Source organism: Passer montanus, unplaced genomic scaffold (genome assembly GCF_014805655.1).
Source record: "Passer montanus isolate IOZ18808 unplaced genomic scaffold, ASM1480565v1 scaffold49, whole genome shotgun sequence".
Classification (NCBI taxonomy): domain Eukaryota; kingdom Metazoa; phylum Chordata; class Aves; order Passeriformes; family Passeridae; genus Passer; species Passer montanus.
In genome coordinates this window covers 900,489-919,097 of record NW_024369818.1, presented here as the reverse complement: position 1 = coordinate 919,097, position 18,609 = coordinate 900,489, and the positions used below count along the sequence as shown (strand labels likewise).

The window sequence follows — 18,609 nt, the reverse complement described above, 5'->3', positions numbered from 1 at the left end:
CACACACACCTGTGCACGTGGCACACACACCTGTGGGCACACACGTGTCCCCTGCCATGCCATCCTTTCTTAAGATGGGTTCATTTCCATGAAGAAATGCTACGATTTCAACCAATGGAAATTTTTGAACCTAGAAAAAAAGAAAGAAAAAAATTAGTCAGGAAATTCCTGGCTGGGCTGACTTTGGGGTAAGGCTGTGCACGAGAGGGAGAGCTGAGGGCTCACCCCACACACGGGCTGCACACGTGGGCACACTGCATGGCCGTGCACAGCCTGCTCACCTGTGCACGTGGCACACACACCTGTGCACATGGCACACACACCTGTGTGCACACACGTGTTCCCTGCCATGCCGTGTCCCTGCCATGCCGTGTCCCCTGCCATGCCGGGACCCCGCTGGCAGCTGCCGGGCTGTTCCCACACACTCAAGGACAGGACAGCAGTGTCCCTGTGCCCAGGCTCATGGGGCACGGGCACTCTGGGCACCTCCAGCCTGGCACATGGGCCGAAGCATGGGGCAGAAGCAGAGATCAGAGAAGCGTGACCCCGGCCGTGTGTGACAGCCGGCAGCGCGGGGGACAGCAGCGCTGGGGACAGCTGGCTGTGCCCCCGTGGGGGTGGCCGTGGCCGAGCCTTCCCACCGCGTGTGCAGCCGGAGGCTCCGTGACTCCTCCTCGGAGCGGGCTGGCTCCGCGCACACGGCGGAGACATGGGAGGGACGGCGGGGCGCAGCCCGGAGCACTGCCGCTTTCTGGACGTGAGTTCACCTTGCCTTGCCCCGGCACCCCTGGGTGCCGGGAGTGTCCCTGCGCTCCGTGCACCCCTGGGTGCCGGGAGTGTCCCTGCTCTCCGTGCACCTCTGGGTGCCAGGAGTGTTCCTGCTCTCCGTGCACCTCTGGGTGCCAGGAGTGTCCCTGCTCTCCGTGCGCCCCTGGGTGCCAGCAGTGTCCCTGCGGTCCCTGCATGTCCCGGCACCCCTGGGTGCCCGCAGTGTCCCTGCGCTCCGTGCACCCCTGGGTGCCAGCAGTGTCCCTGCATGTCCCGGCACCCCTGGGTGCCAGCAGTGTCCCTGCTCTCCGTGCACCCCTGGGTGCCCGCAGTGTCCCTGCATGTCCCGGCACCCCTGGGTGCCCGCAGTGTCCCTGCGGTCCCCGCGTGCCCTCCTCCCGCCGAGCCCCGGCACGCCCGGCCAGCGCTGCCTTCTCGTTCAACAGGCAGAGCCGCGCAAGAAGGGCTGCCCCAGGTACCAGCTCTGCGGACTGCTCTTCAGCCTGCTGCTCCTTGCCCTTATTCTGATATTTTTTGGTGTCAAGTACCTCTGGAACCCAGCGCCCAGAAAAGTAAGTAAAAACTCTTTGATCCGGCATTTCAGAGCGCTGCTTCCCCAGACGGAGCTGTCCCCCTCCCCTTGACTCGCTGAAACTTTTAACAGCTCTCCAAAACGCAGGCAACTTCACAAAATGCATTTTCTCAGACCACAGGTATTCATGGGACTTTTAGAAATCTTTGTATTATTCATAACTAGCTTTTACTTCATGCAGGCTGGTTTTTTCCCCTGTCACCGCGTTCTTTCCCCAGTTGACAATTACAGGGGATGGGAGCTACGCCATGAAGAGTTAAAGTTTCTCTTATTTCACCGGCAGCAAATTTTATGACAAGTAAGAAAATATTTTCCATTTCATTTCAATTATCTTGCCAGAAACCGGTGGAAAAGTCATTATGCCACCGCATAAAGAGGAGAGAAAGCCAGGACGCAGTGGTGATTGATTGTCATGGATTATATTTCTTACTTTAATGTGTCTGCAATGTGAGGGACGGTGAGACGGATTAGCTTCTGGAGGAGCTCCTGCTAACTGGATTGGGCTCCTTTATTCCCAGCCGCAGCCAGACACTGCTGTGAGTGCTGAGCGTGTCGGGGTGGCAGCAGGGCTGTGCCTCCCCACCATCTCTGCCCGCTGCAGCATCCTCACAGTGCTGCCAGAACCCTTTTTATCCCCACCCCAAGTGAATCATTTAACCTTGAAACCCACAGCCTGCCTGCTGCCCCTCATCCTGCTTTCCTTTGAATTTCCATGCTCATCCAGGAGGCCCCGCTTTGCACCCCATCACCAGTGGGTTCTGCTGGCTCTTAAGAACATCTCCAAAATTCCTGTGCACAGCCAAGGCAGCCTCTTTCCCACGCTGGCATCTCCAGTCTGCTCCCTGCACTGTCCTGGAGCTGCTCCAGCCTGGCCAGGCCGCCCTCCTGCTGGGCAGAGGAAGCACCCTGCTTGCTGGAAACTTTATCTTCTTATCAGCAAATAGAATTAAATACCCCCTGAAATAAAAGGAAAAACAATAAAAGCCATATGTTCCTCCAGAATCCTGCCAAGACCATTATAAAGTCTCTACTGTTCCTAGAAAAACAGGGGTCATGCCAGCCGTGAGGGGAAGAGGCTGTTAACCCCTGGAGGGGCGGTTTTCTCCAAGCAGGGACAATGCCTCAGCCTCAGAAAGGACATCCAGAGCCCCGGCCCTTGGGGTCCTCACGGGTGGAGGATGGAGTCCATGAGCACCCCGCAGCTCCTGATGGGCAGGCAAGCAGCGTGTGAGGTCACCAGAAAGCAGAGCTGCTCCTGCAGCAGGGCTGCACACAGACAGCCCAGAGCCCAGTGCTGCCCTGCCCCTGGGGCTCCTCCAGCTGGGCCAGGAGCCCTCAGGACAAACAGGCTGGAAGCTGGTAACGCTCAAAAATACCAGCCAAGGGGAACTCAACTCTTTAAAGAACATGAAACCCTTCAAGCTTCCTTCATGAACTGGAGAGTGGAAAAAAACTTGAAAGAAGAGTTGTTGCTCTGAGGGGTGGCCTTGGACACGGCTCTGCCCTCTGCACAGCAGCCTCCTCCAGCCAGCACAGCTGATGATTCAGCTAACGAGGGGCTCATCACAGCCTTCAGAGGGACATATTTCAGCCGTTCACCAGCAAGTGTCATTTTCAGCCCTATAAAACATCTCATAGCTCTCTGAGCAGCTCAGAGCTGGCAAAGCCCAAGTGGGTTAGCTGGCTGCTGTGCTGGCCAAAGTCATTCTCTGTAAATGGAGGAGCACTTGAAGGTAAGGTGCCACCCAGGATCCTGCCCTCCTTGAAATGATTTATGGCACTGTGTGCATTTTGTCACTCAAACCAGCGGCCTTCCACACGTTTTGGGCTTCAGACAGTTTTACCATATCATAAAATCCACGGAGAGCTGTATATCTTTATAAAATCTTCCTGCAGAGCAAGAGGAGATGTCCGTGGATGCCAAGGCACTCATCACTCCTCTGACCTTTCAGCAGGGGTGAATGTTCCCATCAGTTCCCGTCTGCACAGGCAGTCCTGCACCCAGCTGGGTGCCAAGCAGGGGATACCCATGCTGGGAACACTGCTAAGAGGCTTTGAGCCCCGAGGGAAGGGATGTGCAGGAGCCGGGGCACTGTGGAAGGGCGTTTGGGCTGGCACTAAGGGCAGAGCTCCTGCCCCTCTCCAGTGGGGCCAGCTCCTGCCCCATGGCCATGCCGTGGGATGAACAGGGCTCTGCCATCCCCGTGCCCCCATCTCTGCTCCCTGCCCGGTGGACTCGAGGGGATTTGCAGAACCCCTTTACTTCCACACAGCGCCGTTCAAACGAGGCTCCCCAGGGCCCGGCAGCTCTCCGCCGAGCCAGCAGGATCGTTTTTGTGCTTCAAAGAGCACTGCCAGTACTCATCCTGTGAGGGTCAGGCACCCGCAGGGACCGAGCCCCGCGGGCGGCGGAGCGCGGCCGCTCCCGGCGGCTCCCGGCACCAGCGCCGCCGGGAAGCCGGCTGCCAGCGCCCCGGGGCTCCGCAGCAGCCCGCGAGGAGGCCTTTGATCCGCAGGCAACCCTTGATCTCCTCCAGGCACAGGGAGGCTCTTACCTGTGCCTTTCAGGAGGAACAGAAGGCACAGAGACGGAGTGAGTGAGCTGGGGAGGGCACGGTGGAGCAGGGGAGCTGGGGACACCGTGAGGGAGCAAACCAGGGATGCAGCGTGCGACAAGCAGACGAGCAGGGAGAATGAAGCACCTGTGGGTTCGGGAATTCAGTCCAGCCTGGGGTGTAACCAGGCTCATGCCACAGAAAGCACCAGCAAAGGCTGAGCTGGGGCCAAGCTCCTGCTGCAGGTGTGTGAGGAGCACCTTCTCCCAGGTTTGACACACCTTACCATCCTCCTGGCTGCAGGGGTGTGAGGAGCACCTTCTCCCAGGTTTGACACACCTTGCCCTCGTCCTGGCTGCAGCCTGCCCTCTCTGCCAGCCCAGGCTCCTGCCTGGGAGCTGCCTCCCCTGGTCCTGCCCTGGTGATTCTGCTCAGAGCTGGGCTGTGAGGGAGCAGCCAGAGCCACGGCAGGGTCCCAGCAGCGTTGGTCACACACCCAGCACAGCCTGTCTGCCCACCGGACAGCCTGTGAAACCACGGGGAGCTGAGCTGACCCCGTGTGACTTTGGCCTCCCAGGTCTATGACATGGAGCACACGTTCTTCAGCAACGGTGAGAGGAAGAAGATTGTGATGGAGATTGACCCACTGGCCAGGACAGAGACCTTCAGCAGCGGGAATGGCAGTGAGGAGATCCTGGAGATCCATGACTTCAAAAACGTGAGTGTGGCAGCTTGTCCCTGAGAGCCTGCAGTCCTGCAGCAGGACTGATGGGATCCTGCAGGACGCTGTGGAGTCCCTGGAGTGAGTCCAGGACTATTTATTCCTGCATCAGGGAGAGCAAGACCCAGCCACGCTGGGGATGCTCTCAGAGGAAAGGAGATGTGCTACCTACATAAGCTTCCACCAGTATTTCATAGTGGTGTGCTTCAGCTCCAGTGAAATACATCTCAGAAGCCAGAGCTAGTTATTGGATTTACCCTTGCAAAGGAATGCAATGATCATCAGTCTATCTGAGCCCAGTGCATTTGTCTGCCTGAAGAGCATTAAAACCTCATGACACTGAAGAAGGCTCTCTATGAAACCTAATTAAAATTTGTAGGGAAATACCCTGTGCAGTGACATATGGCAAAATTTTGAGCTAATAACCTAGCAGGAACTGGGGGCTGAACGTTCATGTAACCATAACGGTCAGATGCTGTTCTGCATATTTTTATTTATTATAATGAGAGCTCATGATAGTTATCAGGAGAAGAGGAGCAGAGTAAAATTTTATGACTACCTGCCTTAAAATATTTGTAAAAATCCCAGTTCTCCCACACCATAAAATGCAATATCCCTTATGAGAACCTGTTAGTGCATCTTAGCACCGCTGCTGAACGGAACTGGCACAAAAATAGCAACAGGAAAAATATGAGTAAACCTTCCTCCTCCAGCTGTACCCTGCCTCCATGCGTTATTCATCCTACTCTTTGCCCTGACTGCTTTTTGGGTGTTTGCTTTGATCCTGTAGGGAATAACCGGCATCTTCTTTGTGGGACTTCAAAAATGTTTCATCAAAACTCAGACTAAAGTCCTGCCTGAGACGACAGAGGCCAAGATCCCTGAGCTTGAGGTAGGTGAACAGAGCAGGGTTCTGGCAGCCCCTCTGCCCTGTGAAAGCTGCTCCTCTCCCTGGCAGAGGGGCTGCCATTCCTCCCATCTGCTCCAGCCTTCCCAGAGATGTGCAATAAAGAAATAATGAGTTGTGATCGCTTCATAAACTGATCTTATTTCAGAGGATTGCTTATGAAAACAAGTGAAAAGAGACGGGATTAGAAAGCAACAGACAAAAGCCTCTCAGCACAATAGCAGAGATCAAGAACAATAATCCTGTTGTAGTCGAAAGGTCGTAAGGCAGCTCAGGATTAGCAGGCACCAAAAAGTCAATCAAATTGTTTTCTCCAATATTTGAGCCTCGTGTTTTCAATGAAAATGAGGCAGGAATAAGGGGTTTAAAAGAGCGGCCACACTTAAGAAATGCAAATTGAGAAAACTCTTGGCATGCAGAGCTGAGAGGTGGGAAGCCCCAGGCTGGGGCCACTTCCTTGTCCTGCATGGACCTTCATCCCACTGATGTGCCTGATTGCTTCCTGCATCCTGCTGCAAGGAGCCTCACCCTTGCATGCTGCATGGAGAAAAGTGTGGGCTCCAGATTTAACCCCTCCCTGGCAGTGTGGCCTGGGGTGACAGCTCAGTCCCTGACAGCAGTTGTCCCTTGTCCCCGTCCCTGGTGGTGGCACAGCCTTCCTGCCTCCCCATTTGCAAGAGGACGGGTGTTAGCAGATTGAGTCCCCCCTAGGGAAGCTGCTGCAGATAAAAAGCCAGCAGGACACGTGTTTGAAATGAAGCGTGGGCAGAAACACTTCCCTGAATCATGACCCAAATTCCCAGACACCGATTCTTTGATTATGCCCTAAGAAGCTAATAGATCTTTTCAGCTACCGTCGTAAAAGGGATATAACTTCCCAGGCTTTAGCAGAACATTGCCCCGGGTAGAGAGCTGAAATGTAAAACCCAGTGAGATAAATGTAGATTTAAGCTCCAGTCATGTCTTCTTGGAGCCTGCACGCTGCCAGGTCCTGCAGGCAGCACCTCCCTGACCCTGCAGCTTCCACCACAGACTCCAAAAATGACCCAGTCTGGGTCAGGCTGTGTTGGCTCCTTCCTATGACTTCCCAAAGCCGTAAGGAAAAACTCTATAAAAGAGATATACAGCCCTAGATGCCTTCTGGAGAGAAAAAGGCTTTTTGCCAGCTTGCTCTATGGGCTACCACCACCAACACAGACAGTGTTGCCTTGGCAGAGAGCTCAGCGCAGACCCATCCCATAATCTTTATATATCTCCCTCCCTAAGTGCCTGCCAAAACACACCATGGCCTAATGCAACGGCAGAGACATGTGGTATAAATTACAGAACACAGCCGTGCAAAGAATTTCTGTGAGGAGTAAATTAAAGTGTTCGATCAAAAAATCAGTAGCAGAAGGAGAGAGGAATTAAATCCTGGGAGCAAAGTAGAGCAGAGGTGTTTTAATGCTGTGTTTTGAATGACTAAGGGGGTTCCAGAAGGCTCTTCCAGACAGTGGGGACTGTGCAGGAAAAGGGTCTTGGGTGATGAACTGAGAGAGGAGAGCAGGGTGATGAGGGCTGTCAGGGTGTTGTGTGTGCATCCCGTGAGCCCCAGGGCCAAGGCAGGTGAAGTCCAGCTGCTCTCTGGGAGGCAGAGGTGCCTCTGAGCCACGGGGAGGAGAAGCAGCCAGTGCTGGGAGCAGGGTGTGTCACCACACCAGAGTAATGCCTTGCTCTTCTTCCAGGGACAAGAAATCACCACCACCTACTTTGAGCAGTCTGTGGTCTGGGTGCCTGGGGAAAAGCCCATTCAGAACAAGGAATTCCTGAAGACCTCCAAAATTTTTGACATCTGCAAAAATGTGACCATCTTCTGGATCCACCCCACGCCAATAGCAGGTACAAGGAGCCATCTCCTCTCCTCTGACTGGGGACAGCCCTGCCACACACCTGTGCCCCTGCCACGTCCCCCTGTGTGACATGGTGGGAACACACTTTCACAGCCTCCTTGTACATCTCAGTCACGAGCACCTGTGACCACAGGAGATCATGGCCAAGCTAATAGCAGGGGCTGAAGATTCTCTCTACAAAGCACTTGTTTCTGCCAGCTCCCCACCGCCCTGCACTTTGCAGAGTGGCCACCCTCCTCATAACAAGGGGGAAAAAAATATAATCCCTTGTACCTGCAAAGAAAGCAGCGCTGCTGGAAACTGGGACGCCTGAATTCTCGTCACCACATGAACATCAGAGTGTGAGCAGACATCTGCATCTAAATCACACGGCGGGGTTGCCACCTCCAGCTGCTCACCACAGAGCCCTCGCAGAGGTTGTGGCCTCTGAGATGTGCTGGTGTAATTACTCGCTCTCTCTAACCCACTTCCAGCCGAATGAGCCAGTTTAAAAACCCCTGCTGGGCCAGCTCCCTGTGCTCTGCAGCCACAGAGGTACATGGCATCGCACACAGGCACAGGCCAGCTCCCTGTGCTCTGCAGCCACAGAGGCACATGGCATCGCTCACAGGCACAGGCCAGCTCCCTGTGCTCTGGAGGGCAGCGGGGCACCCAGCTCCCTGCTGCAGAGGGAGGCTGCTGTCCCCACTGCTGTCCCCTTTCTGCCTCCTTGTCCCTGCTGTCAGGCCCTCCTGCAGCAGCGTCCTGGGTCCGTGAGTCCAGCTGGGTCACCAAGGTGCATGCAAGGCTTTTGCCAGGACAGCAGTGTCCCAAGGCTGTCTGGCACCTTCCTAGCAAAGGAAATTATTGCTGCTCTGGTTCTTTCCTAAGCTAAGAGAGCTGAAGCTGGGCGTGATCTGCCCCAGGTCACGTTCCTCTGATGGGGCTCTACAAATCCAGCCCCCAGCAGCAGAGCCCACCAGGAGGACGTGCTTCTGCACACCCACAGCCCCTTGCAGCCCCAACAGCACCCAGCCATGGGCATGGAATGAGCCATCATCTCCCTCAGCCCTGGCCCAGGCTGGCTGAGAGCAGGTGGCCATGGAGCACTGGTTTGCAGTGGGCTTTTCGTGTGCCTCAGCACCGAATTCTGGTAGAGACGTTAATTCTTGCTGCTGCATTTGTCCCCCTGTTCCGTGGTTATTGACAGCAGCATTTGGACTCTCCCTGCAGCTCCTGAGCTGGCCAACCTTGAAGGGGCAGAAGAAGAAGACCCTGAGCTGGTGGTGGACAGCCAGAGCTGGCTGGAGGGGGGGAGTGAACAGGAGCAGCAGCAGGACACACAGGCGGGGCCCAGGCGCCGGGCACGGCAGCTCACCGAGGAGGAGCTGCCCGTCAACGACTATGTGAGTGAGGGAGCCCACCATGGGCTGCCCTGCCCCACCCGAGTGAGGGAACCCAGCCTGGGGTGTGTGAGTGAGTGAGGGAACCCACCACAGGCTTCAGGAGTGAGGGAACCCAGCCCAGGGTGTGTGAGTGAGTGAGGGAACCCAGCCCGGGGTGTCCTGAGTGAGTGAGGGAACCCAGCCTGGGGTGTGTGAGTGAGTGAGGGAGCCCACCATGGGCTGCCCTGAGTGGGGGAACCCAGCCCGGGGTGTCCTGAGTGAGTGAGGGAACCCACCACAGGCTTCAGGAGTGAGGGAACCCACCATGGGCTGCATGAGTGAGTGAGGGAACCCCACCATGGGCTTCATGAGTGCAGGAATTCCACCCTGGGCTGCCCTGGCCACCATCCTGGGCTGTCTTGGCCATGGTCAGGGATGCCCAGCTGTGCTCCTTGGGCTGCCCCAGTGTGCTCCTTGGGCTGCCCCAGCTGTGCTCCTTGGGATGCCCGGCTGTGCTCCGTGGGATGCCCAGCTGTGCTCCTTGGGATGCCCGGCTGTGCTCCTTGGGCTGCCCTGTGCACGCCCTTGGGGTGTCTCCGTGCCCCTGGCAGCCCTGCTCCACTCCTGGGTGCCCAGGGTGCCCTCCCAGGCTGTGCTGTGCCCGCTCCCGGTGCCCCAGCCACACTGCCCGTCAGTGCCCTGGCTTTGTCTCCTCCCGGCAGTCGGAGAACGGGCTGGAGTTCCACCCTCTGTGGGACGAGCGAGGCTACTGCTGTGCCCAGTGCCGCCGTGCCCACCGCTACTGCCGGCGGGTGTGCGAGCCGCTGCTGGGCTACCACCCGTACCCCTACTGCTACCAGGGCGGCAGGGTCATCTGCCGCGTCATCATGCCCTGCAACTGGTGGATCGCGCGGATGCTGGGCAGGGTGTAGCCGTGCCTGCTGCCAGGAGCCGGCTGGCACACGGGCAGCGCGGCCAGCGGGCACTGCCAGCCGCCGGTCTGCCCCGCCGCCGGCCGCGGCACCTCCCGGTCTCACCTCCCGGTGCCACCCGCCCCTCCCGGTGCCACCCGCCCCTGCGGGCCCCCGGCGGTGCGCAGGAGCTGAGCTGCAGGGGCGAGCAATAAACGCCGCGTACGAGCGATTGCAAAGAGAACGGAACGTGCTTCGGTCCCAGTCTGGTGCTTCATGGGTGATCTCGCTGCGTGGCTAGATCTAACTCCAGGAGCGCCCGTGACTCGGGGGTGGCATGTGGAGGGCCCCGCTGGCTCCTGCTGCTGCTCAGCGTGTCCTGGCCACCTGTCCCAGCCTGCCCTGGGTGCTGCAGGGGTTGCTGGCAGCTCAGGGTGCCACCATCCCCTCCGCAGCTGTGGCAGCACGGGCACAGGGAGCTGGCACAAGGAGCTCCCCGAGGAACCGGGCAGCCAAAGTCACAGGGAGTCCCTCCTGTGGAGGGCCCCAGCTGTCCCCGGCCCTGTCACCAACAAACGGGCAAAGCCTGAGCTGCAGGAGGGAAGTCCTGAGCACTGCCTGCCTCAGGGCTGAAGGCTCACACCAAAACCCCCTGGGCACCCTGCTGCCAGGCCCTTGGGCTCATGCCAAAGCCAGGTCCCGGGCTCCATCCCAGGGAGTGAACCTGCTGCTGAGCAGCTCTGACACCCTGCAGGTGGCACCAGGCAAAGCCCTCAGTGTCACCAGGGGGGCACGCTGCCATGGCTGGAATGTGCACACAGAGCAGGGAACACAGACAGGTGCCAGGTGTGGCACCCCCAGGGCTGCCAGCCCCCCTCACATCCCTGCAGCTCCCACGGGGATGGGAGCACGTTCTCAGGGCAGCTCCCTTCTCCCTGTTCATGGCTGCACTGACAGAGTGGTTAAAACACTGGGAGCTCCCCCATGGCATCCCAAGGGACACCAGCCAGCCTGGGGGACACCAGCCTTCCTGACAAGCCCCTTGGGACATTTATCCCACAGAGAGGGGAGGTGCAAACAGCAGGGGGATGTGTGACACCCACCCAGCCACAGCTGCTGCAAGAACCCAGCCCTGGGGCCAGGCAGCAATGCTCCTGTCCCTGCTCAGTGTCCAGGCAGGTGACCAAGGTGCACACAACGCCTTTGCCAGGACACTGGTGTCCCAGGTCTGCCTGGCACCTCCCCCAGCACATCTCTCCAAATTAAAGTGAGGTGTTTCCATCAGTGCTGTTTAACCAGGTGAGATCCACCCCCTCTGATGGCTGCAGTGCTTTGCTGCCTGTGGGGATGAGCAGGCTTGCACAAGCCTCCACAACCCATGCTGATATTCCTGCAGCTGCTTGGAAACCTCCGGGCTCCCTGTGCCAGCCTCTGCCAGAACCATCCCATCCACCTGGCACCACCTCCTGTGGGTGGCCCAGGCAGGAATCTGCCTGCAGGGGCACAGAGCAGAGTCCTTCCCTCTGTGCAGGCTTTCACAGTGGGTTTATCCAAATCCACTGCTGCCCCCCAGGTGCCCCTGCCCTGTCCCCATCCATCCCTGCAGTGCCCTTGGGCACTCCCCAGCCCAGCTGCCCTGCTGTGACACACGGTGCCTCACCACCCAGCCAGGAGCTGGCAACAGGCTCATTTACTCACTGGGCTGAATGCAACACGAGCTTTGGGGCGTTTCCCTGCAGGTCCCTTCCTCAGCAGCCAGGCTGGCCCGTACCAGGTCACTGCCGGGCTGGGGCAGCTCAGCCAGCACCCAGGCAGCTTTGGCCAGAGGGGTGACGCTGACAAAGGGCCACCACTGCTCCCCTGGCTTCACTGCCCTGGTTACACCTGCCTGCTTCCCGGGAGCAGGACAGAGCCCCACGCCCAGCCAGACACAGCTCAGATCCAGCCAGCTCGGTGCCTGAGACCCAAAAACCCCCCAGGCTTGGCAGAGGGGTGCTCAACTGCTCCACTGCAGCACCAGGTTCACAAAGGCAGAGGCTGGCTGACAAAACAGCCCCAAAATGAGCAGTAACAAATGAATTTAAAGGCTTAAATCCCCATTTCTGGGGCCTGGCCCTGCCCTGCCCTTTGCTCCAAGCCAGCAGCCAGCAGGCCAAGGGTGCACATGTTCACACTGGGCTGAAGTTACCCACCCCGCTCCTGGGCTGGGTGCTCCAGGCCCTCTGCTCCAGCACTGTTACACAAGCCCTGCTATGAAGAAAATTCAATTACAGAAGTTATTTGCAAGCAGAAGTGCACCAGTGCACGGTGGAGGAATGCAAACTGCAGTGGCCAGGGGCTCCTGCTGGCCCAGACTGAGCAGAGCAGCCCCGGGGGCACTTGCTGCTCTTCCAGCAGAGGAATTTCCAGCACACGAAAAGAAAAGTCAAGGAGGTTTCATAGAGTAAAATATCTTAATATTTATTGTGTCTCGGGACAAAAAGAATTCTACTCAATACATAAAATGAGTTGAAGCAGCATATAATACTGACAATCAAGTCACAGCTGAATCGGTGCAAGGACACCTACCAAGGTAAAGGCACCAGGAGCTACACCACCAACCCTCACTACAGCTTACAAAGAACCACTACAGCCCGTCCTCAAAGAAGTACAGCTATAAAAAAGAATATAAAACCCAGGGGAGGGAGGAGACAGCTTGGCAACAACCTTGCTGAGCCAAGGCTTCAGGCAGGCAGGGCTGGGTTTAACAGCCCCATCTCAACAACTGTGTCTGGAGAGTGAGGGGATGTCAAGGGGCTGCCCGAGGCAAGGGGAAGCATCTCTTTCCCAGTGGAGGCACTGAAGATGAGCACTGGGACACCCGGGAGCCCCCAGCACAGTCAGCCCAGCACAGCATGGCACTCGGGGCAAGAGCTGGGGGCTGCAGCCACCACAGCCACACCAGTTATTACCCCAGGCGGTGGCACAGCAGAGGAGTGTCAGGACAAGTCCCTGAGTGCACCAGGACAGCTGCTGCACTCCTTTCTACCAGCTAGTTGAGAAGAAGATCAGTCAGTTCAAAGCAAGATTTCACGACGTGGCATCCAGAGGCAAGCTGGAGGTGGAGGCATCATCCCCAGCCATTCCCTGCAATGCACACAGCAGGGTGTTAGCAGACAGGGTGGATCTGTACACAGGCTGAAGTGACACAGGACAAAATGACACAGGCTGAAGTGACACAGCAGACGTGCTCTTGCAGGTGCCCTCTAACCCTAACCCCCTCCCCATGGCACCCCCACCCCACGGGTGACCAGCAGCAGCCAGGGGGGCAGAGGCAGCCCACCAGGCTTGCAGACATACCCAGGCACAGGCACAGGGCGCTGGGGGCCAGCTACACCATCTCATACTGATTGTTGGTGATGTACCGGGACAGGCAGCAGGACAGAATGATGCCAATCAGCTGAAAAAGAGAGAAAACAAACCCTGCGTGTCAGAGGCAGCCAAAGCCAGGGAGAGGTGTTTCAGGAGAAAACCTGACAAAGTGATCCAGGGTTTTATGAAAACCAGGGATGGACAGTGGGTTTACAAACCCCACAAGGGCTGCTGCACCCTGCTTCAGAACCACTGAAAGTGGCTGAAGCACAGGATCCTGGCAGCACCAACTAAACAAGCTCCTCACTAGAGATGCTCCAGCTCCCATCCTGTTACAAGCTGCTTCACCAAGCATGGAGTGTTTTATGGTAATTGCAGAGATTACACAGATACCAGGAGCGTCACAGCCAATTACACAGCCACGGGAGAACGGCAGCACCTCTCCTGTGCAAGGACACTGGGGAAGCAAGGCTGCTGCTCTCACATCAGGAAGGCTCTGTTATCACAGCACAGCCTCCCAGCACCTGTGCAGACTCCAGGGCCAGACCCTGCACAACTCTGACCTCCACAAGCCAAGTTAGAGGCACATCAGCACAACGGGTCCCTGCCAGAGGCACGACCCAGCCAAGCTTGCTGAAGGGCCAATAAATGCTAGGAACTGCTTACAATTCCTAAGCCTGCCATCAGCTGAGATAACGCTGCAGCTGGAAGTGTGTGTGCAGCTCCCTGCTCCTGCATCAGCCACATCTCAGTGAGCCCGGCCCGGCCCGGCCCAGCTCAGCCCAGCCCGGCCCGGCCCGGCCCAGCTCGCCCAGCCCAGCCCGGCCCAGCTCGCCCAGCCCAGCCCAGCACTCGGCGCCACTGCTCAGCCGCCGCTGCCAGCCCAGCCCAGCCCAGCCCAGCCCGGCCCAGCCCAGCCCAGCCCAGCCCGGCCCGGCCCGGCCCAGCCGGGAGGACAGGCGCGAGCAGCGGGCACGGCGGAGCAGCTCCGGCTCTCGGGCTCTCCCAAAGCCCTCAGTACCACGAGCTGCAGGCTCCCACCTCTCCCCAGCTCAGTCCATCTGCTACAGAGAGCACACAGGGACAAGCTCATACAGCTGAGTATCTCAGCAGGTTCCTGCTCCCCAGCCCAGTCCGGGCCAGCAGCACCGTGACGCTCACACCACGGCTGCTGGGTGAAGGGGAGGCAGAGTGTGAGCCCCTCCGAGGTCAGGGCTGGCTGCTCAGCACCAGAGCCCAGCCAGCTTGCACAGAGCAGCTGGAGGAGGGCCAGCTGCACATCCTGCAGCCCTCGGAAAGCCCTCGGCACCTCGGGAAGCCCCAGCGTGGCGTCAGCAGCAGCTGGGGGCAGGGGCCTCCCGCTTCCTGCCGGGATGGAGCTGCTGGGGCTGGGGCTGGGCTGGGCTGGGCTGGGGATGGGGCTGGGGATGGGGATGGGCTGGGCTGGGGATGGGGCTGGGGATGGGGCTGGGGATGGGGCTGGGGATGGAGCTGGGGATGGAGCTGGGGATGGGCTGGGCTGGGGATGGGGCTGGGGATGGAACTGGGGCTGGCCAGCACGCTGCTGCTGCTGCTGCTGTGGCTCCTGCAGGAAGTGCCCTGCACCACAAAGTGAAGGAGATGTTGGGAGAGAGGACATCAGGGTGGTAGGGTGGTCAGCCACCAGCACAAGTGGTGCCACACTGGCACTCACGGTGACCCCACCACACGGGCGCGATGCCAAACACCCTCCTGATATCAGTGTGGGTGGGCAGGAAAAGGAAGGGCACAGATTTGATCCCTGCCAACAGCAGACTGAGTTTGTCCATCTCTGTTTTTTCTTGGAGTCTGCTGTCTCAGAGGGGAGATCTTCCCAGATAAACCTGGGCTAAGGAAACAGAGCTGGGGCACAGCAGGCAGATTCAACCCAAGGGGAATCCAGAGTAGCTGCTCCTCCCTGACTGAAACCAACCGTGCCTTTTGTACACCCCAGACTTTGCACTGGAATTAAACACCTCTGGAGACACGCTGGCTTCACTCTGCCCTCCTCCCGAGCCAGACAAGGGAGACTCACCTGGAAACAGGCGATGCCAAAGGAGATTCCGGCCACAACGCTCATTTTGGACTCCATTGTTGACGTTACCAGGAAAAAACAACCCTGCAGAGGAAGCAAAGCAAGCACGTGGACCCAGTGCTCTCCAGCCCGGGAGTACAGCCCAGCTCCTCCCCAGAGCACGGGCAGCTCCAGGGGAAGATGCTCCTGCGCAGCAGCAGCAGGTCCTGGCTGGCCCCTCCTGCCAGGCCTGGGCAGAGCCATCTGCAGCCTCCCAGCCCAGATGCCTTATCAAGGGGAGCACTGCCCTTGGGCTGCTCCCAGCTGAGCCAGGTGACTCAGAGGAACCCTTGCATCACCCAGCCATCCCTGGGGATGGGGCCACACACCCTCACCACGGGTCAGGACTTTGCACCCAAGGGAGATGTCAGCACTGCCGAAACAAACTTCATTGGGAAGCTACTTCCTTGCTCACCTGTTCTTCAAAACACACATCCCCAAAGACTTGGGTCTGGCTGGGCCCTCATCTTGAAGGAGGGTGTGGGGGAGCCTCAGACAGAAGGGAGGATTGCACTGCCTTACCCACTCCAGGGGAGTCCCTGGGCCACTGAACACCAGCATCGACAGGGCAGCTCTCCTTTCCAGCCTGCCAGGGACAGACCAGCCCTCCTCCACACACCCATCCCTGCCCTTCCCACCTCCTGGACCAGCAGGCAGATTTTTCCGAGCTTAACCTACATCCACGAACACTTTCAGCTTGGCCTTGTTTGGGTCTTTCAGGTCTTGCTCGGAGCAGTCGTTCTGGCTCTTGCAGCAGCTGGCAGGGATGCCCCTCTGGCTGAAGTACTCAGTCCTCTCCCAGTCAGAGTAGTTCTGCACCCCGCAGCAGTGCAGCTGGAGGGGGAAGCACAGTGGGGAGCCTGGTCAGCCCGGGGAACTGAGCCCTGCTCCCACCAGCAGTGCCGTGGCTCCCCCACCCTCATCTCACCCAGCATCTGCCAAACTCCAAAGCCTGTGAGGGGATGCCAGTGCCACAGGGGTCACAGGGGACATGCTGGGCCAGGGCAGCATTCCCACCTGCTGGCAGCCCAGGGCTCTCCCCCATTCCCCCAGGGTTTCTCCCCCATTCCCCCCGGGGTTTTCCCTCCTGGGCTCTCCCCCATTCCCACCAGGGCTCTCCCTCATTCCCCCCAGGGTTTTCCCCCATTCCCTCCAGGGCTCTCCCCCATTCCCACCAGGGTTTTCCCTCCTGGGTTCTCCCCTATTCCCTCCAGGGTTTTCCCCCATTCCCCCCTGGGTTCTCCCTCATTCCCTTGGGGTTCCCCCCCATTCCCCCCGGGGCTCTCCCCCATTCCCCCCTGGTTCTGCCCCATTCCCCCGGGCTCTCACCGTTCTCTGGATGGTGTCCACGGCCTCGCTGTGTGGATCTGCAGTCACGTTGTAGTCCTTCAAGGCCAGCTCCAGGTTGCTCTCAAAGCTTGTCTTTATCTGTAAGAGGGGTGTCAGGGCTGTCCCTGCAGCCTCAGGACCCCAGCTTGTGTCAGTCCTGGCTCGGGGATGGCAGCAGTGACCCCGGCCTGGCCAGCAGGCATTTCCCAGGAGCAGGCAATTAGAGGCTGCATTAAAGGGCAGGCTGGGTGCACTGTGGCAGCAGGGATGCTGTCTGTAATAACAAGGACGTGCACTGTGCCAGCTCCCTCCCAGGCAGGCACAGAAACCCTCCCAGGAGCTTTAATTACTGACATTATTGCAGAAGGTACACCAAAGCCAGAAATTACAGTCCAGGGCTACTCTGCCTGTTCTGACAGAGGGACAACGTGCTGTGCTGGGCTGACCCTGCACCCAGGCTGCTCCTCCTGGGTCCTCACAGGGACCAAGCTGCTCCTTGTGCTGGTTTAACCCTATCTTTGCTGAACCAAGCAAACCACACTAACCCCATCCTTGCCAAACTGTTCCCATGCAGCCCCTGTGTCCCTCAGTGACATCTGCGACTGCACTGGGGTGAAAGCAGCTCAAAGTCACTCTGCAGCCCTGGGAGATGGCACTGGCACTCAGACTCACCTCGTGCCTGAAGACGAACCCCACGATGGCAGCCACCAGGACGATGAGGAAGATGAGGGACAGGAGCATGGCATACTGCGGGCAGAAAGGATGGGATGGGAGGGGAGGGGATGGATGGGATGGGGTGGGACGGGATGGGATGGGACAGGAGGGGAGAGTGGAGGGGGACAGGATGGGGTAGGGCAGGATGGGACGGGCAGGGTAGGGATGGGAGCAGGCAGGGATAGGCTGGGATGTGTCGGGATGGGTCAGGACGGGTCGGGATGGGTCAGGACAGGACAGAGCTCCATCCTGCCCCGTCCCAGGCCACCCACCAGCTTGAGCATCCAGGTGCTGCCGCGGCAGGTGGCGAAGCAGCCGAAGGTGCCCAGCAGCACCACGACGGCGCCGGCGCCCACCAGCACGAAGGGCACATTGGTGGCTTTCTCGTCCAGCAGGGAGAAGTAGACGGCCAGGCTCACCCTGCCCCAGATGCCCACGGCCAGCAGCACAATGCCCGACACCTGGCGGGGAGAGCGGAAAGCCGCGCTGGCTCGCGCCCACCGCGGCAGGGCGGCGCGGCCCCGAGCGCGGCGGGGCACAGGGCGGGCGGGCGCTCACCCAGAAGACGAAGGTGTAGGTGAGCAGGACGCTCTTGAGGCAGGTGATCACCGGCTTCGTCTGCAGCCGCCGCGACGCGGACGCCATGGCCGACAGCGGGCGGGGCGGGCGGGCCGGGACACGCCCCCGCGGGCCGGGACCGCCCCCGCCGGAGATGAGCGAGTGCTCACGGAAATGGCCGAGCGCGCCAGCCAGGGCCGGGCTCTTCCCCCGTCCTCCCGCAGGGGGCGCCACGGTCACCCCCTGTCACCCCCTGTCCTGGGACACCCCTGTCCTGGGACACCCTGTCACCCCTGTTCCGGGACACCCCTGTCCTGGGACACCCTGTCACCCCTGTTCCGGGACATCCCTGTCCTGTGACACACCCTATCAGGGACACCCCTGTCCCCTGTCCCCTGTCACCCCTGTCCTGGGACACCCCTGTCCTCTGTCACCCCTGTCCTGTGACACACCTGTCCTGGGACACACCTGTCCTGGGATATCCCTGTCCCCTGTCACCCCCTGTCCCCTGTCACACCCTGTCCCCTGTCACACCCTGTCCTGTGACACCCCTGTCCTGGACCACCCCCTGTCAGGGACACCCCTGTCCCCTGCCACCCCTGTCCTGTAACATCCCCTGTCCCCTGTCCTGGGACACCCCTGTCCCGAGCCACCCCCTGTCCTGAGACACCCCCTTGTCTGGTGTCGCCTCCTGCCTGTCCCCTGTCACGACCTGTCCGGTGTCATCTGCTGCCTATCCCGTGCCACCCCGTACCTGTCCCTGCCACCTCCTGTCCGGTGCCGCTCCCTGCTTGGCCCGTGCCACCCTCTCTCCAGTGCCACCCACTGCCTCCCCCGTGCCACCGCCTGCCGATGTCA

At 59.3% G+C, this 18,609-nt stretch overlaps 2 protein-coding genes across 3 annotated transcripts; one reads left to right on the top strand and one right to left on the bottom strand.

Moving 5' to 3' along the window:
- Positions 1–695: 695 nt before the first annotated feature.
- On the top strand, positions 696–9,828 carry TNMD (tenomodulin). The gene is made up of 7 exons (XM_039722620.1): positions 696–757; positions 1,215–1,340; positions 4,493–4,633; positions 5,427–5,528; positions 7,268–7,421; positions 8,645–8,817; positions 9,519–9,828. The coding sequence occupies exons 1-7, from the start codon at positions 710–712 to the stop codon at positions 9,726–9,728; spliced, it is 954 nt and encodes a 317-aa protein (XP_039578554.1). The 5' UTR covers positions 696–709; the 3' UTR covers positions 9,729–9,828.
- A 2,318-nt stretch (positions 9,829–12,146) lies between these two features.
- On the bottom strand, positions 12,147–18,005 carry TSPAN6 (tetraspanin 6). 2 transcript variants are annotated; one of them, XM_039722651.1, is made up of 8 exons: positions 17,752–17,982; positions 17,466–17,654; positions 17,152–17,226; positions 16,480–16,578; positions 15,829–15,984; positions 15,112–15,195; positions 13,047–13,146; positions 12,147–12,833 (listed from the first exon to the last, which is right to left on the bottom strand). In XM_039722651.1, the coding sequence occupies exons 1-7, from the start codon at positions 17,836–17,838 to the stop codon at positions 13,078–13,080; spliced, it is 759 nt and encodes a 252-aa protein (XP_039578585.1). In that variant the 5' UTR covers positions 17,839–17,982; the 3' UTR covers positions 12,147–12,833; positions 13,047–13,077. The 2 variants fall into 2 exon arrangements, with proteins under 2 accessions (XP_039578585.1, XP_039578586.1); XM_039722652.1 differs by lacking the exon at positions 17,152–17,226 and having other exon boundaries at positions 17,752–18,005.
- Positions 18,006–18,609: the final 604 nt, after the last annotated feature.